This window comes from Macaca fascicularis, chromosome 14 (assembly GCF_037993035.2).
Source record: "Macaca fascicularis isolate 582-1 chromosome 14, T2T-MFA8v1.1".
Classification (NCBI taxonomy): Eukaryota; Metazoa; Chordata; class Mammalia; order Primates; family Cercopithecidae; genus Macaca; species Macaca fascicularis.
Window position 1 is genome coordinate 12,593,358 of NC_088388.1, and position 22,338 is coordinate 12,615,695.

The 22,338-nt window shown below is 45.9% G+C and overlaps 2 protein-coding genes across 32 annotated transcripts in view; one reads left to right on the plus strand and one right to left on the minus strand.

Annotated features, from left to right (window-relative positions):
* Nucleotides 1–157: 157 nt before the first annotated feature.
* Nucleotides 158–19,623, minus strand: SDHAF2 (succinate dehydrogenase complex assembly factor 2). Of its 10 annotated transcripts, none has more exons than XM_065528074.1 (5): nt 19,492–19,550; nt 10,504–10,591; nt 10,135–10,358; nt 9,851–9,960; nt 158–942 (listed from the first exon to the last, which is right to left on the minus strand). In XM_065528074.1, exons 3-5 carry the CDS (start codon nt 10,356–10,358, stop codon nt 812–814), a joined length of 465 nt encoding a protein of 154 aa, XP_065384146.1. In that variant the 5' UTR covers nt 10,504–10,591; nt 19,492–19,550; the 3' UTR covers nt 158–811. The 10 variants fall into 10 exon arrangements, with proteins under 10 accessions (XP_065384146.1, XP_065384145.1, XP_065384148.1 ...); XM_065528073.1 differs by having other exon boundaries at nt 10,504–10,597; XM_065528076.1 differs by lacking the exon at nt 10,504–10,591 and adding an exon at nt 13,288–13,346.
* A 54-nt stretch (nt 19,624–19,677) lies between these two features.
* Nucleotides 19,678–22,338, plus strand: part of CPSF7 (cleavage and polyadenylation specific factor 7) — a 28,657-nt gene continuing 25,996 nt past the window's right edge. For 10 of the 22 annotated variants that reach the window (XM_074013466.1, XM_074013467.1, XM_065528070.2 and 7 more), the window contains exons 1-2: nt 19,678–19,759; nt 20,384–20,492. Coding sequence is in view for 7 of the 22 variants with exons in the window: in XM_005577652.5 (XP_005577709.1) it covers nt 20,439–20,492 (54 nt within the window). In the remaining 15 variants the exon portion in view is untranslated. Of the gene's footprint in view, nt 20,120–20,383; nt 20,493–22,338 lie in introns of all 22 variants that reach the window. The other 12 variants (XM_074013469.1, XM_074013463.1, XM_074013465.1 and 9 more) reach the window with 3 other exon arrangements.

Genomic DNA, 22,338 nt, shown 5'->3' on the forward strand with positions numbered 1-22,338 from the left:
TGTGAAGACTGTAGGAATGAGGGGGAAAGTTTTCTATAGTGCTACATGAAAATAGAACCTGTAATTGTGAATTTGTAAAACTCCATAAACATATGACTATGGGTTATATGAAAATAGACAAAATTAAAATTAATTGTGAGGGCTGGGAAATTGTAAATTTCCTTTTCTCAGTATTCTTTAATAATTCTCTTTCAACTTACAAAGTGTATGTTTTAAAGAAAGCCCAATGATGAAGATGTTGACTCTTAAGCAGTGTGCCTACGCCATTCTTGCCTGTGGCCCTCATTCTGCCTGCTGTGCCTTTGAAGGATTTGGCTCAGGAGGCTGGGATCAGCTTCCCTTCGCAGAAGGAGCCATACCAGGTTGGAAGTGGGGAGTTCCACTTCAACAAAGCCCTGGGCCACTGAGGGCAGGGAGCTGCAGGGAGGGCGGGCCGCTTTCCATTCCGCACGCACAGCTGGCTGCCTCTTTTCTTTGAGTACACTTGGGCTGAGGCAATGAACAAGCACAATTGCTTCGCCTGCAGCGCCCTCTCGTGGCAGACTTCCTCTAGAGATAGCAGCCAGGCAAGGCCTGCATGCCAGCATTGCTGACAAATCACTTTTGAGGCTCACAGTTGAACAAAAAAGTATGAGAATGAGTCACATTGCATTTACATGTATGTCCTGGGAAAGGGTTGTGTCCATCACTTGAGGCGGGACCAATGGTCTGGGGTGGGGCAGCTGGGCATCTAAAGAGAAGCTGGAAGCCAAGGCTAACGTCCATCATAAGTAGTTACCATCCGCAGACTGAACCCCTATGCCAGCACAGCTCAACGTGGCTTTTCAAAGAGGTATTCGAGATCTGGGGCACGCAGTCTCTGCTCTTTGTTTTTGTTTTTAGCAAAGTCTCTCAGCAGGGCCATGACTTCATTTTCAAATATTTCTGGGGCTGGTTTAGCTTCTGCAAGAGAAGAGTGGGCAGAAAAAATTATGCCATAATCAGTCAATGCTCAGGTATGAGAATCTTAAAACTTGAAACATTGGCCAAGAACCACAGATGGATATATAGACTGTCTCCATCCTTCTTCTAAATATACACGATGTTAGCCTATACCAGGGGGTGGCAAACTGTGGGAGCCTATATTTGCAAGTCGTTTTATTGGAACAGCTGCTCCCAATGGTTTACATATTATCCATGCTGCTTTTGTGTTACGACAGCAGAATCGGGTACTTGCAACAGAGACCATATGACTACAAGTAAAATATTTACTATCTGATCCTTTATGAACAAGTTTGCTGACCCCTGGCCCGCACAATCTTAGCTGTACTACTTTGCTTTGCATTTGTCAATTCCATTGTTCCCCAGACATTGTGTTTTCCCTTGCAATGTATACATTTCTTGAAACAAAACCTCTTTCTCCTTTGTCAATCAGTTAGAGGTCCTCAGTTTTAAGAGACAGAAACTAACAACTCTAGTAAACATAAGCAAAAAGGAATTTATTGGAAGGATATTAGAGGCACACAGAACTGTCATGGGCCTAAAGAACCAGATTTCAGTGAACGGGCAACAAAGATACTGAGTCAGAAGAATGAGAAGGTCAGCCTCGGTCTACGGCAGCAGGTCTGGCAGTGTACTGCTCCCTCTGACCTTTCTCTACACCCTCGGGACACTTATTTAAGATGCCAATTACAAGCAAAGCCTCCCACTGCCAAAGCCGAGGAAATGTGCTCCAGAATTACCCTTCCACCAACTCTAGGTATGATGCCAGGAGAGAGAATTCCTCAAAACCAAGTCAGATTCTCCCTTACTCGGCACAGGGCCTGGCATCTAGTGAGGGCTCTGTTTTCATGTGACAATCAAAATAAGATCAAAGAGGTTTTGGCTTCCTCCAAGAATGCAGAAAGTTGGAAAGAATATCACACTCACTGTAACAACAAAAAAAGCCACATAAACTACAAATATCATGACTCTTCTCAAAGATATCAGAGAGCTGAGGTCACAGGGTAACCCAACAGATGAAACCTAAGAAAAAAGAGGCCCTTCAAAGGAGAAACAAGAGCCGTGTACTTGCTCACCTGTGGCAGGCACAGGAATAAGAGACACTGGACAACATACAAATGGGTAAAAGAAATTCAGCTAAAAAAAAATTTTTTTTTTGGCCGGGCGCAGTGGCTCAAGCCTGTAATCCCAGCACTTTGGGAGGCCGAGATGGGCGGATCACGAGGTCAGGAGATCGAGACCATCCTGGCTAACACGGTGAAACCCCGTCTCTACTAAAAAATACAAAAAAAAAAAAACTAGCCGGGCGAGGTGGCGGGCGCCTGTAGTCCCAGCTACTTGGGAGGCTGAGGCAGGAGAATGGCGTAAACCCGGGAGGCAGAGCTTGCAGTGAGCTGAGATCCGGCCACTGCACTCCAGCCTGGGCGACAGAGCAAGACTCTGTCTCCAAAAAAAAAAAAAAAAAAAAAAAAATTTTTTTTTTTAAATTAATACAGACAGGGCCAGCCTTATGTTGTCCAGGGTAGACTGCAGTAGCTAGTCAGAGGTGCAGTTCCACTATTGATCAGCACAGGAATTCTGATCTGTTTCACTCCTAGTGTGGGCTGGTTCACCCCTCCTTAGGGAATCGGGTGGTCACCTGCTTCTGAGACGTCAACATATTGATGCCAAGCTTATTACAGCAGACACCTGACCTGTATAGTGCACTGCAGCCCAGAACTCCTGGACTCCAGCAATCCTGCTGCCTTCCAGGGCAGCCGGGACTGCAGGCCTGTGCCACTAAAATTTGCAATGAATTGTTAAAAGCCAAGTGTGGAGGCTGAGCGTGGTGGCTCACGCCTGTAATCCCAGCACTTTGGGAGGCCAAGGCGGGTGGATCACGAGGTCAGGAGATCGAGACCATCCTGGCTAACACGGTGAAACTCCGTCTCTACTAAAAATACAAAAAATTAGCTGGGCGTAGTGGCGGGCGCCTGTAGTCCCAGCTACTCGGGAGGCTGAGGCAGGAGAATGGCATGAACCTAGGAGGTGGAGCTTGCAGTGAGCTGAGATCGTGCCACTGCACTCCAGTCTGGGAGACACAGCGAGACTCCATCTCAAAAAAAAAGCCAAGTGTGGGCTAGCATGAGTGTATAAAACCACAGATACAGGTTGGGCACAGTGGCTCACACCTGTAATCCCAGCACTTTGGGAGGCTGAGGCGGGTGGATCACCTGATGTCAGGAGTTCGAGACCAGCCTGGCCAACATGGTGAAACCCGTCTCTACTGAAAATACAAAAATTAGCCAGGTTTGGTGGCGGGCGCCTGTAATCCCAGCTACTCGGGAGGCTAAGGCAGGAGAATTGCTTGAACCCAGGAGGCAGAGGTTGCAGTGAGCCAAGATTGTGCCACTGCACTCTAGCCTGGGCTACAAGAGTGAAACTCCATCTCAAAAAAAAAATAAATAAAAATAAAAATAAAACCCCAGACAAATGGAATATGCACCCACTCACAGGTTCTTCTCACAAAGGTGTGCTCTTGACAAAGACTGGGTAGAAAGCAGGAGGCTAGAAAGAACCTCCCTCATTGATAAAGACCAGGAGGAGGGGAAAAGCCAATGCGGCCAAAAAAATGCACATCCCAGTGCTTTGGGAACCCAAAGCAGAACTGCTTGAGGCCAGGAGTTTGAGACCAGCTTGAGCAACACAGTGAGACCCCATTTCTACAAAAACAAACAAACAAAAATAGCTGGGTGTGGTGGCATGCACCTCTAGTCCTACCTACTTGGGAAGCTGAAGCAGGAGGATTATGTGAGCCGAGCTCGAAGCTGCAGTGAGCTAAGATTGCACCACTGTACTTTAGCTTTGGTAACAGAATGAGACCCCGTCTCAGGAAAAAAAAAAAAAAAAAGCATAAAGCCCAGCCTGGACTCTTTTCTTCTACCCCTATGGGAGAGGCACTATCACTGAGAAATCCCAGCTCCAAGACCCAGGACCACATGGGCTACTTGGGACTAAGGCTAGACTAGGACAACAGAGAGTGCCATCCCAACCTCTCCTCTCCTGAACCAAGCATCAGGTGGAAAGCAACAGGAAGGCTGCTGCACTGGGGGATGACAAGAACACGGACAGAGATTCCCTCTGAGACACAGAAATGCAAGGAAGGCTGAGAGCTGAAGGTAGAATAGGGTTTCTCTTAAGAAACCCTTGGCCAGGCGCGGTGGCTCAAGCCTGTACTCCCAGCACTTTGGGAGGCAGAGGCGGGCGGATCACAAGGTCAGGAGATCGGGACCATCCTGGCCAACACGGTGAAACCCCGTCTCTACTAAAAATACAAAAAATTAGCCAGGGGTGGTGGTAGGCACCTGTAGACCCAGCTAGTTGGGAGACTGAGGCAGGAGAATGGCGTGAACCTGGGAGGTAGAGTTTGCAGTGAGCCGAGATCGTGCCACTGCACTCCAGCCTGAGTGACGGAGCAAGACTCCGTCTCAAAAAAAAGAAAAAAAAAAAAAAAAGAAGAAACCCTTTGGAGGCCATGCGCGGTGGCTCACGCCTATAACCCCAGCACTTTGGGAGGCCCAGGAGGGCGGATCATGAGGTCAGGAGATCGAGACCATCCTGGCTAACACGGTGAAACCCCATCTCTACAAAAAATTAGCCAGGCGTGGTGGCACGCACCTGTAATCCCAGCTACTCAGGAGGCTGAGGCAGGAGAATCGCTTCAACCCGGGAGGTGGAGGTTGCAGGGAGCCGAGATGGCTGGGCGACAGAGCCAGCTTCCACCCTAAGCACATGTTAACTAACACTAGACACTGGTAATGCAATGAAGGTAACCAAAGCAAAAACAAAACCCAAGTTGAGCTTACCTCCCAACTCACTGACTTGATCCCCATACTAACAGTAAAGCAGAAGCACCCCGATTGTAAGCATAAATACATACCTCAGTCTTTACTGTCTTACCCCAATGTCTAATAATCAACACAAAATTACTAGAGACACATACACGAAAGAAGGAAAAACAACACACTGTCAAGGGACAAAGAAATCAACAGAAGCAGATTGAGGGATGACCCAGACGTTAGAACTATCAGACAGGGAATTAAAAATGACTATGACTAATATTAAAGGCGCCCGTGGAAAAAGCAGACAAAATATATGAACAGATGAGAAATTCTAGCAGAGTTAGAAACTCCAAAAGTCAAACGGAAATGCTAAAAATAAATACAGTAGCAGATATGCAGAATGATTTCAACAGGCTCATCATGAGATTTGGCATCATCAAGGAAAGAATTAGTGGAAGATAAGTCAAGAGATATTATCTAATACAAATTACCCAAACTGATATACAAAGAGAAAAAAGAGTGAAAAAACACAAAACAGAGAACCCAAAAGCTGTTGGACAGACTGAGCACAGTGGCTCACGCCTGTAACCCCAACACTTTAAGGGGCTGAGGTGGATGGATCACTTGAGGCCAGGAGTACAAGACCAGCCTGGCCAACACGGTGAAACCTGTCTCTACTAAAAATACAAAAAAATTAGCTAGGCATGGTGGCACGTGCCTGTGGTCCCAGTTGCTCAGGAGGCTGAGGCATGAGAATCACTTGGACCCAGGAGGAAGAGGTTGCAGTGAGCCAAGATCACGCCACTGCACTCCAGCCTGGGTGACACAGCAAGACTGTCTCAAAAAACCAAAAAACCAAAACAAACAACCCCCACAAAAGCTGTTGGACAATATTAAACCATTTAACTAAGTATAACTAGAATCCTAGAAGGAAAAGAGGGAGAAAACAAAGCAGAAGAAATATCTGAAGGGATAATAGCTGAGAATTTTTCAACAATAATAAAAGATGAAAACGCAGATCCAAAATGCCCAGAGAACCCAAAAGCATGATAAATATCAAATAAATACCTACATATATAATATTGAAATAGCTAGAAACCAAAGACAAACTATTGAAAAGATTCAGAAAAAGAAGATACACACAAAGGAACAAAGATACAGCAGACCTCGTCACAAACTATGGAAATGAGAAAATAGCACATGGTAACACAAGAGGGAATGTGAAGCTGGCGACACACCGAAGGTAACCAGAGCAAAACCAAAGCCCAAACCCAGTGGAACTCTTGACTACCTGATCTTGTACACTAAGAGCTGGAGGCAGAAGTATATCTATTTAACAGAAGAAAAAACATTGTGACCCTCGAATTCTGTATCCAGTGAAAGTATCTTCCAAAATGGAAAATCTGGCCAGGCATGGTGGCTCACACCTGTAATCCCAGCACTTTGGGAGGCCAAGGCAGGTGGATCACTTGAGCTCAGGAGTTTGAGACCAGTCTGGGCAACATGGCAAACCCTCATCTCCACAAAAAATACAGTAACAACAACAAAAATTAGCTGGGCATGGTGGTGCAGGCCCATAGTTCCAGCTATTATGGAGGCTGAGGTAGGAGGATCGCTTGAGCCCAGGAGGTGGAGCCTGCACTGAGCCATGACTGCACCACTGCACTCCAGTCTGGGTGACAGAGTGAGATCCTGTCTTAGAAAGAAAAAAAAAAAAGGGAGGAGGCGGGGGTGGGGGGCAAATTTGAAGAGACACGTCACCAAATATACATAAAGGGCTGATAAGCCCATGAAAAGATCCTCAATATTATTAGTCATTCCAGACATGCCAATTAAAGCTATAGTGATATACCAATATATACTTCTTGGAACGGCTAAAAACAAAAACAAAATCCTGATAATACAAAGTGTGGGTAAAGATGTGGAACACCAATCCCTCCCTTCAGGTCCAACACCCTGGCAATCACTGATTTGTCCCTGTAAATTTTGCCTTTTTCAGATTATCATGTAAACAGAATCACATTCTTTGAGCCCGATTATGTACTGAGTATGTACTCTTTGAGTCTGACCTCTTTTTTTTTTTTTTTTTTTGAGATGGAGTCTCGCTCTGTCGCCCAGGCTGGAGTACAGTGGCATGATCTCAGCTCACTGCAACCTCCGACTCCCCGGTTTGAGAGATTCTCCTGTCCCAGCCTCCCAAGTAGCTGGGATTACAGGCACCCACCACCACACCCAGTATTTTTAGTAGAGACAAGGTTTCACCATGTTGGCCAGGATGGTCTCGATCTCCTGACTTCATGATCCGCCCACCTCAGCCTACCAAAGTGCTGAGATTACAGGCGTGAGCCACCGCGCCCGGCTGAGTCTGACCTCTTTTGCTTAGCACAGAAGTTGGCAAACTATGCCCTGTGAGCTAAGAATGAGTTTTAGAGATTGGATCTCACTCTTGCCCAGGCTGAAATGCAGTGGCGTGATCATAGGTCATTGCAGTCTCTGAACTCCTGGGCTCAAGTGATCCTCCCAAGTAGCTAGGAATACAGCGCGCACCACCAAGCCCAGCTAATTTATTTTTATTTTTGGAGACGGGGTCTATGTTGCCCAGGCTGGTCCCAAACTCCTGGCCTCAAGAGATCCTTTGCCTCAGCCTCCCAAAGCGCTGGAATTACAGGTGTGAGCCACTACATCCAGCCAAGAATGATTTTTCAATGGTTGGGGGAAAAAAATCAAAAGTATATTTCATAACTGGTGAAAACAGTATGAAATTCAAATTTCAGTGTCCACAATAAGGCTTTATTGAAACACAATCATATTCTTTTGTTTATCCGTTGTCTGTGGCTGCTTTCATGCTACAAAGGTCGAGGTTTGAATAGTTATGAAAGGCTGTATGGCCTGCAAAGCCTAAAATATTCACTCTCTATATGTACTATCTATATTTACCTATTACAGAAAAAGCTTACTATCTATATTTACCTATTACAGAAAAAACATATTAAAAGTTTTATTTATTTACTTATTTTTGAGACAGAGTCTCATTCTGTTGCCCAGGCTGGAGTGCAGTGGCCTGACCTTGGCTCACTGCAACCTCTGCCTCCCAGGTTCAAGCGATTCTCCTGCCTCAGCCTCCTGAGTAGCTGGGACTACAGGCACCCGCCACCACACCCAGCTAATATTTCGTAGTTTTAGTAGAGACGGGGCTTCACCGTGTTAGCCAGGATGGTCAGGATCTCCTGACCTCAAGTGATCCACTCGCCTTGACCTCCCAAAGTGCTGTGATTACAGGCGTGAGTCACTGCACCCAGCCTTATTTATTTTTTTGAGAGAGTCTCGCTCTGTCACCCAGGCAGGAGTGCAGTGGCATGATCTCGGCTCACTGCAACCTCTACCTCCTGGATTCAAGCGATTCTCTTGCTTCAGCGTCCAGAGGAGTTGGGTGCACCACCACACACAGCTAACTTCTGCATTTTTAGTAGAGACGGGGTATTGTCATGCTGGCCAGGCTGTTCTCAAACTCCTGGGAGGCAGGAGTTTTGTATCATTTCTGATACAAATATTGAGACACAAAAACAGCAGTCGCAGAGTGTGGCAGAAATGAATGACACATCCCCTAATATCCAATTTTCATCGATAACAGAATCTCCAACATAGCGGGGCAGATGGAATAGACTATATTATTTTTCCTTATGGTCAGATGTAGCCAAGTAACTAAGCTGTGGCCAATGGCAAATAAGTGGGAGTATGCTGGATAATTTCCTGAGCGGGATCTACCAAGGAGGGGTATGCACTTCCACACACTTTTTCCGGGCTGAAATGTGAACAGGACAGCTCCAGCAGCTGTCCTGCATCAAGAAGTAGACAATACATGCTAGGATGAAAGAGCAGCAAGTTGGGGTGACCTGGACCCATGACTTTTTGACGCCCCTCTGTTAGCTCTGGAGTGTGCCTTCCTCTGGACTTCTGTCATGAGAAAGACCGTTCTACCTGGTTTAAGCCATTATTGTTTTGGATTTTTTTTTACTCACAGCTAAAGTTAATCCTAACTATACACAGTTAGAATTCATTCCTCATAAAGGCAGTGTCTGAATGAAACTTTTTTTTTGAGACATAGTCTCACTCTGTTGCCCAGGATGGAGTGCAGTGGTGCAATCTCAGCTCACTGCAATCTCTGTCTCCCAGGCTCAAACGATTCTCTTGCCTCAGCCTCCCAAATAGCTGAGATTGCAGGTGCCCACCACCTTCCTCGGCTTATTTTTGTATTTTTTGTAGAGATGAGGTTTCCCTGTGTTGGCCAGGCTGGTCTCAAGCTCCTAACCTCAAGTGATCCATCCGCCTCAGCCTCCCAAAGTGCTCAGATTAGAGGCATGAGCCACCGCGCCCAGCCAGAATGAAACTATTGAGGAGCTCTGGCTATGCAGACTTAGTTGTCTGATTCCATTCCATTCCCAGCATGGTTCTTCTTCAGCCTTTGACACTGTGAGCGTCACATACCCTTCCACTAAACTCCTTTTTGCTTAAGTGAGACAGACAAGTTTCTACTCTGTCTTGCAAATAAAGAACCTTAACTGTTAAAACAAATTTTATACACTTAACAAAAATTTGAACAGTGTTTGGGTTGAGTGTCTACTTCATGAATAAAAGAAAAAAATTATAGGCCAGGCACGGTGGCTCATGCCTGTAATCCCAGCACTTTGGGAGGCCGAGGCAGGTGGATCACCTGAGGTCAGGAGTTCGAGACCAGCCTGACCAATACAGAGAAATCCCGTCTCTACTAAAAATACAAAATTACCCAGGCGTGGTGGCACATGCCTGTAATCGCAGGTACTCAGGAGGCCGAGGCAGGAGAATCGCTTGAACCTGGAAGGTAGAGGTTGCGGTGAGCCGAGGTTATGCCATTGCACTCCAGCCTGGGCAACAAGAGAGAAACTCAGTCTCAAAAAAAAAAAAAAGAAAAAAAAAAAGAAAGAAAGAAAGAAAGAAAAAAATTATCTAGGATACAATTCTAGACTCAAATCAGCCTATTTTCACATTATGCTGCTTATCGTGCCCAGTACCTGTGGCCCAGTAGTAAATATCCCAGTCATTACTAGGCTCATTAATCAGGCGGTCATAGAGATTCAGCTGCTTCTCTGTCATGTGCTGCAGGTGTTCTTTAGCAAAAAGGCTAAAAACAAGAAAGAGAAAAAGAAAAAGAGGTTGAGAAGGCTATGTCTAATAAAAGAGAAGTGACACCAAGAATCCTACTCCCGGGAGTCTCTCTGAACCTACTCTGGCTCAGGAGGCTGCCTGATTTAAAAAAAAAAAAAAAAAAAAAAAAAAAAGGCTCCCAGTCCCATACCTAAGAAGAATGCAGTTTTCCAACATTCCCCTCTTTCTGCTCTCATAGAGCAGGCGGGCTCTTTTGGTTTCTATGGATTCATCAGTTCTCTCCTGCCATGGAGGCAAAGGGATTTCGATCATGTCCTTTTGGGAATCTGTTGGGCTGTCACCTCTGTAGAAGCGTCTGAATGATGTCACGCTGAGCAAAGGAGACAACAGGCTGTGCCTTGACAGAGCAAGCATCTGAAAAGAACAAACCACAAACATCTTTACAGTAATGACAACTATCATCACTATCATTTACTCAATGCTTACTAGGTGCTGAATGCATTCAATCACATTTAGTCATGAGGAAATTATGCTGCTGGCCAGGCATAGCGGCGCATACCTATAATCCCAGCACTTTGGGATGTTGACGCGAGCATGATTACTTGAGTTCAGGAGTTCGAGACCAGCCTGGGCAACATAGTGAGACCCTGTCTCTACAAAAAATACAAAAATTAGTCAAAGTGGGGTAGTCCCACCATGATGCCTGTAGTCCCAGCTACTCAGGAGGCTGAAGTGGGAAGACCATCTGAGCCTGGGAAGGTCAAAGCTGCAGTGAGCTGTGATCGTACCACCGCATGCCAGCCTGGGCAACAGACCCTAGCCCCCCGAAAAAAGAAAAGAAATTATGCTGATATTGTCCCCACTTTACAGCCAAGGAAAGAGAGGCTCAGGAAGGTTCAAAAACTCACCCCAAATCATCCAAATAGTAACTGCAATTAGAATTAAAACGCAGTCCTAACTGCAAATGTGTCCTTAGCCAGTTCCTTGCCAGAAAGTATGCCGGCAGAAACAATTTTTCCTTCCTTTGCACTCCCTTAACATTCTTACCGTATGGTTTATACTCTACTCACTCACCTGTGTCAAATCCTGAGCACACAGAGACAGCATGATCCCTAATCCCCCAAAGGCTCCCAATCCAGAGAAGTGGACAAACTATCAAGATATGATGTCAAGGTGGTGACCTCAGCAAGAGGTGAAGATGGTGGAGTAGGAAACCCCAGATCTTCCTCCCCTGATGGAGACACTGAGCCAACAGCAACAAACAAACCAATTCCCTATGAGAAATCCAGAAACCAGTGAGAGGCTCCTGCTCCCCAGGTGAGCACAAAACCAGTTGCATCAAAGCCAGCAGAACAATTTGTAGCACTCATATGCCAGTCTCTCCCCTCCCTGCCCAAGCATGATCATGAGATAACCCCCAGCTCCTAGCTTCTACCTAAGATGGAAAGAGAAGACTGAAAAGTATGTATAATGTTCGGACCTTTGGGGGGATCAGGTTTCTGTTTTGTTTGAATCTAAGTACTGACAGAAAAGGGCAGCAGGTTGAGGGAGAACAAAGAACCATGGAGAACAAAGGTGACAGTTTAGACTGGCAAGCACTCACTCCCTCATCACTCATCCTTGACTCAGTGCAGAACAAGCAGGAGAAAACTCCCACCTCCCAGCTTCTCCCTAGGGAGGGAAAGAGGTGCAGTGTGCATCCAACATTCTAGCTTTTCAGGGGCTCCCTGGGGAACTGGTTTCTGTCTCTAAGCACTTGAAAGGATCTAGCACACTCTAAATGCCTCGTGGCTTGCTGCTGATCCAGAGCTTCCCTGAAACCGCAGAGAAAGGCCAATACAGCCCATTGGCCTCTCCCAGGGTTAGGGGGAGTGGAGTGTGCATCTAACATTCTGACTTTTTTTTTTTTTTTTTGAGATTGAGTTTTGCTCTTGTTGCCCAGGCTGGAGTGCAACGGCGTGATCTCAGCTCACCGCAACCTCCGCCTCCCAGGATCAAGCGATTCTCCTGCCTCAGCCTCCCGAGTAGCTGGGATTTCAGGCATGCCCCACCATGCCCGGCTAATTTTGTATTTTTAGTAGAGACAGGGTTTCTCCATGTTGGTCAGGATGGTCTCAAACTCCTGACCTCAGGTGATCCACCCACCTTGGCCTCCCAAAGTGCTGGGATTACAGGCGCGAGCCACCACACCCTTGTAACATTCTGTCTTTTGGAGAAGCTACCAGAGGGACTGGTTTCTGTCTTGCCCAGCTTGGGGCACTGATGGGACATGGCATACTCTAAAAGTCTGGAGGCCACCGAAGAAGACAGCTGGGAGACTTGCAGCAGCTCCAGAGAAACTGCAGTATCACAGGCAGACACTAGAGGGAGCAAGAAATTACGAGCTCCTGCAAAAGGAAACCGGCAAGTCCCTCTCATTGGGAATTTACATCCACAAGTCCAGAAAAGACACATCCTCAGGAAAGGATTGAGAGGTCCTCAGAATCTCTATCCATGCTGACTGGTGAAGGCCAATCACCAGTACAAAGACCAGGAGAGACAGATGATTTTTCAAATGTAGAAATCACCAGTACAAGTTACCAAGTACATGAATAAAGAGGAAAACATGGTCCAATTAAAGGAATGAAATAAATCTCCAGAAACGAACCTTAAAGAAACAGAAGTATATGAATCACCTGATAAAGAATTCAAACTAGTCATAATAAAGATGTTCAATGAGCTTTGGAAAGTGATGCTTGAACAAAATGAGAATACCAATAAAAAGACAGAAAACATTAAAAAATAACCAAATGAAAATTTTGGAGCTGAAGAATACAGTAACTGAATTGAAAAATTCACTAGAGGAGGCCAGGCATGGTGGCTCACGTCTATAATTGTAGCACTTTGGGAGGCTGAGGCTGGAGGATCACTTGAGCTCAGGGGTTCGAGAACCAGCCTGGGCAACACAGTGAGACCCCGTCTCTAAAAAATAAAACTATATAAAAATTTGAAAATTAGGCCGGGCGCGGTGGCTGACGCCTGTAATCTCAGCACTTTGAAAGGCCGAGGCGGATGGATCACGAGGTCAGGAGGTGGAGACCATCCCGGCTAATGTGGTGAAACCCCATCTCTAATAAAAAATACAAAAAATTAGCTGGGCGTGGTGGCGGGCACCTGTAGTCCCAGCTGATAGGGAGGCTGAGGCAGGAGAATGGCGTGAACCTGGGAGGCAGAGCTTGCAGTGAGCCGAGATCGCGCCACTGCACTCCAGCCTGGGCGACACAGCGAGACTGTATCTCAAAAAAATAAAATAAAATAAAATAAAATAAACACAAAAATTTACTAGAGAAGATCAATAGTAGACCTGATCAAGCAGCGGAGTCAGCAAACTCAAGGACCAGTCATTTGAAATAAGGGTTTTTCCTAAAAAAAAAAAAAAAAAAAAAAAAATGAGAAAGAGTGAAGAAAGCCTTAGGGACTCCATCAAGGAGATCAATATACACATTATGAGAGTCCTATAGGAGAAAGACAGGGGCGGAAAGCTTATTAGAAGACATAATTGGCTGGGCTCAGTGGCTAATGCTTGTAATCCCAGCACTTTGGGAGGCTGAGATGAACGCATCGCCTGAGATCAGGAGTTCTAGACCAGCCTGGCCAACATGGCAAAACCCCGTCTCTACTAAAAATACAAAAAGTAGCCAAGCATGGTGGCGCATGCCTGTAACCCCAGTTACTGGGGAGTCTGAGGCAGGAGGATTGCTTGAACCCAGGAGACAGAGGTTGCAGTGAGCTGAGACTGTGCCTTCGCACTCCAGCCTCGGTGACAGAGTGAGACTCCATCTCAAAAAAAAGACATAATGGCTGAAAACCCCCAAAGTTGGGGAAAGAAGTGGACATCCAGATTCAAGTCCAACAGATCTCAATTAGCACAAACCCAAAGAAGTCCACACTGAGACATATTTTAATCAAACTGTCAAAAGTCAGAAAAAGCTGGGTGCAGTGGCCTGTGCCTGTAGTCCCAGCTACCTGGGAGGCCGAGGTGGGAGGACTGCTTGAACCCAAGAGTTAAATTACAACCTGAGCAACAAAGCAAGACCCTATCTCTTTAAAGTCAGAAAAGAGGCCGGGCGCGGTGGCTCAAGCCTGTAATCCCAGCACTTTGGGAGGCCGAGGCGGGTGGATCACGAGGTCAGGAGATCGAGACTATCCTGGCTAACATGGTGAAACCCCGTCTCTACTAAAAATACAAAAAACTAGCCGGGCGAGGTGGCGGGCGCCTGTAGTCTCAGCTACTTGGGAGGCTGAGGCGGGAGAATGGCGTGAACCCGGGAGGCGGAGCTTGCAGTGAGCCGAGATCACGCCACTGCACTCCAGCCTGGGAGACACAGCGAGACTCCGTCTCAAAAAAAAAAAAAAAAAGTCAGAAAAGAGACACCAGGGATGTGCACGCACACAGAAATGTGAGGACACAGTGAAAAGGTGGCCATCTGCAAGCCAAAGAGTGAGGCCTCAAAAGAAACCAAACCTGCCAACACCTTGCTCTTGACTTCTAGCCTCCAGGCTAGAAATTTCTATGAGAAAATTAATTTCTGTTTTTCAAACCACACAGGTAAACTAACACAGCATGCAATGAAAATTCAGATTCCCAAGCCCCACCATAAACATTCTGGATCAGAATCTCTAGGACTGGGCCTTGGTGAATGAATTTTTAACAGCCCTCTAAGAGATTCTTTTTTTTTTTTTTTTTTGAGACGGAGTCTCGCTCTGTCGCCCAGACTGGAGTGCAGTGGCCGGATCTCAGCTCACTGCAAGCTCCGCCTCCCGGGTTTACGCTATTCTCCTGCCTCAGCCTCCCGAGTAGCTGGGACTACAGGCGCCAGCCACCTCGCCCGGCTAGTTTTTTGTATTTTTTAGTAGAGACGGGGTTTCACCGTGTTAGCCAGGATGGTCTCGATCTCCTGACCTCGTGATCCGCCCGTCTCGGCCTCCCAAAGTGCTGGGATTACAGGCTCGAGCCACCGCGCCCGGCCCCCTCTAAGAGATTCTGATGCAGACTGAAGGCAGGGATTCCTACTTTCTGTACTAAAATAACATGGTTGAGTAAATTCTACAGAAATAAATGCGGATGGGGAGGACTATCATCATCAGTACAAGGTAATTATTCTAATAATTGGGATGTCTTATTATTTTAGCCAAATTTCACCCTTTTTTTCCTGTTACTATCAAGGCAGCATTCCATACAAGAAACAATAATGGTTGTCACATAGTTCCAGGGAATTGTGTGACACTGTTACGAGTTGCGTTAAATAATCACCGGAAATTTCTATTGGAATATATTTGTCTTTGCAGGCAGGAATAGCTCTCTATAAAAAATAGCTGGGCGCAGTGGCTCATGCCTGTAATCCCAGCACTTTCTGAGACTGAGGCGGGCAGATCACTTGAGGTCAGGAGTTCAAGACCAGCCTGGCCAACACAGTGAAACCCAATCTCTACTAAAACACAAACATTAGCCAGGCATGGTGCCCTGTAGTCCCAGCTACTCAGGAGGCTGAGGCAGAAGAATCACTTGAACCCGGGAGGCATAGGTTGCAATGAGCTGAGATCGGGACACTGTACTCCAGTTTGGGCAACAGAACGAGACTCCATTTCAAACAACAACAACAACAACAACAACAAAATGCAGCCTAGATAGAGCAACAATAACAACAACAAAATCCCCAAAACTCTAAGAATAAAGGTTTCTAAGACATTACAAAAAATTTATGAAAAATAATTGTATGCTTCTCTGGCTCATGTTTTATATCCTGTCAGTTAAAGACAGTTATCTTTCCAAAAAAAAAACTGTCAAAAGTCAAAGACAAATTTTGGAAGCAGCAAGAGAAAAAGCAACTTACCACATATGAGAAGGCCTCCAAAAGACTATCAGATTTCTCAACAGAAACCTTGCTGGCTAGGAGTGGGATAATATAATTCAAGATGCTGAAAGAAAAGAATTGCCAACCCAATATACTTATATCTGGCAAAGCTGTCCTTTAAAAACGTTGGAGAAATAAAGACTTCACCAGATAAAAGCTAGGGAGTTCATCACCACTAGACCTGCCTTACAAGAAATGCTAAAAGAAGTCCTCCAAGTAGAAAAGGAAAGACACTAGACAACAAAAGAAAATCACGGTCTATAATCCCAGCACTTTGGCAGGTCAAGGCAGGCGGATCATGAGGTCAGGCGTTAGAGACCAGCTTGGCCAACATGGCGAAACTCTGTCTCTACTAAAAATATGAAAATTAGCTACGTGTGGTGGCACACGACTGTAATCCCAGCTACTCAGGAGGCTGAGGCAGGAGAACTGCTTGAACCCGGGAGACAGAGGTTGCAGTGGGCTGAGATCACGCCACTGCACTCCAGCCTGGGTGACAAGGCGAGACTTTGTCTCAAAAAAAAAAAAGAAAGAAAGAAAACATAAAGCTCACTGTTAATGGTAAATATATAGACAAATACAGGGCTGGATGTGGTGGCTCACACCTACACTCCCAGCACTTTGGGAGGCCGAGGCAGGAGGATCACAAATTCAAGAGATAGAGACCATCCTGGCCAACATGGTGAAATCCCATCTCTACTAAAAATACAAAAATTAGCTGGGCCTGGCGGCACGCACCTACACTCCCAGCTACCCAGGAGGCTGAGGCAGGAGAATCGCTTGAACCCAGGAGGTGGAGGTTGCAGTGAGCCAACATCGTGCCACTGCACTCCAGCCTGGCAACAGAGCAAGACTCCATCTCAAAAAAAAAAAATATATACATATATCTGCGTGTATATATATATAGACAAGTACAGAATACTATAATACTGTAACTATGGTATGTAAATCACTTTTAATTTTGGTATAGAAATTAAAGACAAAAGTATAAAAATAACTATAAAAATTTGTTAATGGAGACAATATAAAAAGATGTAATTTGTGACACCAATAACATAAAAGGGGTCATAAAAGAGCAGAGTTTTTGTATGCAATGGAAATTAAGTTATCAATCAAAACAGATTGTTATGTTTTACATAAGCCACGTGGTAACCACAAAGAAATACCTGCGTAAGACATACAAGGAAATGAGAAATTCATTTCTCAAACTATGTGACTACAAAAAGAAAAAAAAGTCAATGAAATATAAAGGATGACAAGAGTGGAAAAGAGGAGCAAAAAAATTGTAAGACAGAGAACAGTTCACAAAATGGCAACAGCAAGCATGGTTGGCCCTCCATATCTGTGGGTTCCACACCTGCAAATTCAACCAACTGCACACTCAACCAACTGCACACTCAACCGTGGATCAAAAATATTCAAAAGAAATAACAAATAATACAACAATTAAAAAACAACTGATATATAGTATAACAAGTATTTACATAGTCTTGACATTGTTTTCGGTATTATAAGTAATCTAGAAATAATTTAAAGCATATGAAAGGATGTGTGGGGTGGGGGAGACATACCTAATGTAAATGACGAGTTAATAGGTGCAGCACACCAACATGGCACATGTATACACATGTAACAAACCTGCACGTTGTGCACATGTACCTTAAAACATAAAGTATAATTAAAAAAAAAAGGAAAGAAAAAAAAAGAAAGGATATGTGTAGATTATATGCAACTACTATGCCATTTTATATGAGACTGAGCATCTGCAGATTTTGATATCCACAGAGGGTCCTACAACATTCATCCCATGGATACAAAGGGATAATTGTACTTCCCTATTTTATTTTATTTATTTTTTGAGACAAGGTCTCACTCCTAATGCCCGGGCTGGAGTGCAGTTGCAAAATCACAGCTCAATGCAGCCTTGACTTCTCAGACTCACTCCCACCTCAGCCTCTCAAGTAGCTGGGACTACAGGTGTGCACTACCACACCTGTAAATTTTTTTAGTAGAGAAGGGGTTTTGCCATGTTGCCCAGGCTGGTCTCGAACTTCAGGACTCACATGATCCACTCACCTCGGCCACTATTTACTTTAAGTATAAATGGATTAAACTCCAGGCTGGGCACGGAGGCTCACGCCTATAATCCCAGCACTTTGTGAGGCCAAGGTGGGCGGATCACGAGGTCCGGAGATCGAAACCATCCCGGCTAACACGGTGAAACCCAGTCTCTACTAAAAATACAAAAAATTAGCTGGGCATGGTGGCGGGCGCCTGTAATCCCAGCTACTCGGGAGGCTGAGGCAGGAGAATGGCATGAACCCGGGAGGCAGAGCTTGCAGTGAGCTGAGATCACGCCACTGCACTCCAACCTGTGCAACAGAGCGAGACTCTGTCTCAAAAATTTAATAATAATAAAATAAAATAAACTCCCCAATCAAAAGACATGAAATGGCTGAATTAATTTCTAAAAAAAGATTCAACTATATGCTGTACAAGAGACATTTTATTAAAACCTGGAAATCAATGGCAAAAGAAAAGCTGAAAAATTCACAAATATGTGGAAATTAAACAACACACTCTTGAATAATCAATGAGTCAAAGAAGACATCAAAAGGAAAATTAGAAAATACCTTGAGACACGCCGGGAATGGTGGCTCACGCCAGTAATCCCAGAACTTTTTGGAAAGCTGAGGCGGGAGGATCACTTGAGGCTAGGAGTTTGAGACCAGCCTGAGCAACACAGTGAGACCCTGTCTCTCCAAAAAAAAAAAAAAAAAAGAAAAGAAAAAAGAAGGAAAACAACAAAAAACAAACAAAAAGGAAACATCCTGAGACAAACTACAACCCAACATATACAAAATTGTGAGATGCCACAAAAGCAGTACTAAGAAGGAAGTTTATAGTGTAAACGCCTACATCAAAACAGAATAAAGATCAAGTCCCTGGGTCTATAGGAAAAAAAAAAAAAAAAAAAGAACAAAGACAAGGATGGGGGTAGGAGGGGAAGATAGAGACAAAGTTCGTTACTTTGTAAGAGCAGGATAGGAAAAAAGAATAAGTTCCAGTGCTCTATTACATATTAGAGTGACTACAGCTAGTAACACTGTACTGTGTATGTCAAGATGGCTAGAAAAAGATCTTGAAAAGTTATCACCACAAAGAAATGATAGAGATTTGCGGTGATGGACATGCTAACTACGCTGATTTGATTATACAATGTACACACGTATTAAAACATTACACTGTACTCCCATAAACACGTACAATTATTATATGTCCGTTATAAACAAAACAAAGAGCTCAAGATACTATGTGAAACCACGAAAGGCATTAACGACTAAAGAACGGGGAGAAGGGGCGTCCAGAGGAAGTTGGGCTAACCCCGCCTGCGACGTAGGTGAGAGGTGAATTGAGTCTTGGACGATGACTTGTCGTTTAAGCAGTTATTTCCAGACCGGCACACAGTAGGCTCACCAAAGAATGGAAGCGACCTTTATTTCCTGAGCTGCAGAATCGGCCTCTCCCTGGGCCTGCCCTTGCCCTAGGCTATCGGGCAGACGAACGCTCCCCAAGATAGAGACCACAGAAGAAGACAAAGTGTAATCCGCGCTGCCGCCCGCCCCGGACGCTAGAACGTTCTCTCTCCTCACCCGCGATGAAATCGAGAACACTGTGGACACCGCCATTTTCCCCACCTGCACCGGAAACCGGCTGCCCGGGCACTTCCGGGAACTCCTAGCCTCACGGCCAGCCGACTACGGCAGCCACGGAGGACCTGAAGCGGAAGGTGCGTCCTTGCGTATGCCGGAAGTGGCGGTGCGTGTGACGCCGGCGGCGGGGGGGCGGGACCTGGGGCGGAGAGCGGTTCGCGCGCTTCGGGCCTAGTCCGGACTCGCCGCTGCCGCCGCCATATTCCCGGTAACGGGGGCGCGCGGCCGGGGGCAGGTTGGGCCGGAAGAGGGGTCCGGGCCGGCGCTGAGGCGGGGAGGGGGTCGGTTGAGATGGGACGGCCGGAGTCTGCGGGCGGAGGGAGGCGCGGGCCTTTGAGGGAGGGGGCAGAGAGAGCGCCGGGCCGGGTGTGTGGGGAGGGAGCGGGGCGGGCCTAGCTGGGGGCGAAGAGTAGGCCTGGGTGGGGAGCAGAGGCGGCTGGAGTAGCTTGACACCCGGGGGCCCTGGCCGGAGCTGCTTTGGGGCCTAGGCAGGTGCGACGGACAGGGGATGCGGGCTTCGCCGCGGTCTTTCTTCGCAACGCGGTCCTAGGGCCCCTAGGAGCCGAAGGTGGGACTTTTCCGTCGCGCCATAGGCAGCTGCGGCGCCGACGCGGCGCTACCCGGGTCGGGCCCGAGGGTGATGGGCAGCGACCCCCGGCGGCCTGGGAGAGCGGGGGGCGGCGCGAGGCCGGGGGCGGGGCGGAGCGGGTGGGGCCGAGCTCGGGCCGCTAGGATGCTGCGTCTCTGGAGATGGGAGGTTAGCAACCATTGCCCTCCTCCCAGGCCAGGACCCTCATGCCTTCTAATTCTTGCATTTTTCCGAATCCCGCAGTGGCATCTTCCTTACTTTGTCCATCCTCCGGGCTCGCGATCTTCCTTCCGGAGCCATGTCAGAAGGAGTGGACTTGATTGATATATATGCTGATGAGGAGTTCAACCAGGTGAGGGGTCATCAGGAGCTTTGGGATTTTCCTTGATCATCTGAGGAATCATTTTCAGCAAACTGGCAGTGGTTTCAAGCTGTACCAGTTCTAGGCTTGAACACGCGTCTATCCGGTCTAAAATTTTTCCCCTGCAGAAACTTTAAAGACTACACTCCGTTCCTCTTTATGTTAATTTGAAGCTCCAGGCTTAATTTTAAAGGCTTTGATTTAAGAGCAAATAAAAAGCAAGTGTAATAGAATGGTGAATCAACCTGTAGAATTTACTCCCCAGGAAGCCAAAGTTGGATATCAGACTAACCACACTTAAAAATCAAAAGTACATTTGCTACAGTATTCATGAGGACAGTGTTGATACCTGTTCCTTTACATTCTCAGCCTGCAGCTGGAGAAGTATAGTCCCCTCCACCGAAACAGTGCAAAGACAAAGTAGAAAAGATAACTTTAACATTTAGTTTCAACTCCATTCCAATTAAGTTTTACTTGCTTTTATAAGTAGTTTGGGCCGGGCGCGGTGGCTCAAGCCTGTAATCCCAGCACTTTGGGAGGCCGAGATGGGCGGATCATGAGGTCAGGAGATTGAGACCATCCTGGCTAATACGGTGAAACCCCGTCTCTACTAAAAAATACAAAAAACTAGCCGGGCGAAGTGGCGGGCGCCTGTAGTCCCAGCTACTCGGGAGGCTGAGGCAGGAGAATGGCGTGAACCCGAGAGGAGGAGCTTGCAGTTAGCTGAGATCTGGCCACTGCACTCCAGCCTGGGTGACAGAGCGAGACTCCGTCTCAAAAAAAAAAAATAAGTAGTTTGACTCCAGTCATGAGAAGTCCACAGGCATTTTGGTATAATAAATTGTATTGATTAACTTTAGTCTTTCTAGAGGGAATAAAAGGGTAAAGACGTTAGACACACCATTTAGATGACAGATATAGACTCATGCACAGACCCTCAGTTGGATTTGTTTTTATTGTACCAGGGAACATTATACAGAAATTTATCTAGAGCTGGGCACGGTGACTCTTGACTGTAATCTCAGCTGCTCCAGAGGTTGAGATGGGAAGATTGCTTAAGGCCAGGAGTTCAATACCAGCCAAGGCAACATAACAAGATGCAGTCTCTACAAAAATGTAAAAAAAAAAAAAAACACAACCAGATGTGGTGGCTTGTGCCTGTAGTCCCATCTGCTCTGGAGAGTGAGGCAAGAAGTACTCCCTGAGCCCAGGAGTGCAAGGCTGCAGTGAGCCATGATTGGGCTGCTGCACGCTATCCTGGGCAACAGAGCAAGATCCTCCTGACTCTTAAAAACACAAGAAAAATTCTCTCAAAGGAATAATCTTCCATGCAGTTCAGTTTTTCCGTCTTGAGGTCAGTTCTCAAGAATGTTCCAAAGTTTCTATTGAAAACTTACTAATACGTTGCCTGGGTTATTTTCAGCACCATTCTACATAAGTTAAGCTGGCTCTTCCCATTTGCATCTTCCAGTGGGTACACATAAGGACCTGGTAAGAGCGAGTAATGAATGGGCTAGAAAAGGAATGTTCCCTGGTTGGACCCTGACTTTGATAGAAGGCAACAGAAGAGGCGGATACATGCCATTTATTTTTCACTTGGCATAAGTTTACATTAAAGTCTATTTTTTGATGCATTATGGATTTGTAACGTGGAAATTATAAACCATACACAAAAGTAGAATAATACATTGTACCCATTATACAGCTTCACCAATTATACATTTTAATGGCAGGTTTCTTGTCTCTGCTCTGGCTAACTATGGTCCTTTAAATATAGCTGCTGGTTGTCTTAAATACATGAATTTTCCTCTTTTTTTTTTTTCTTTTTTCTTGAGAC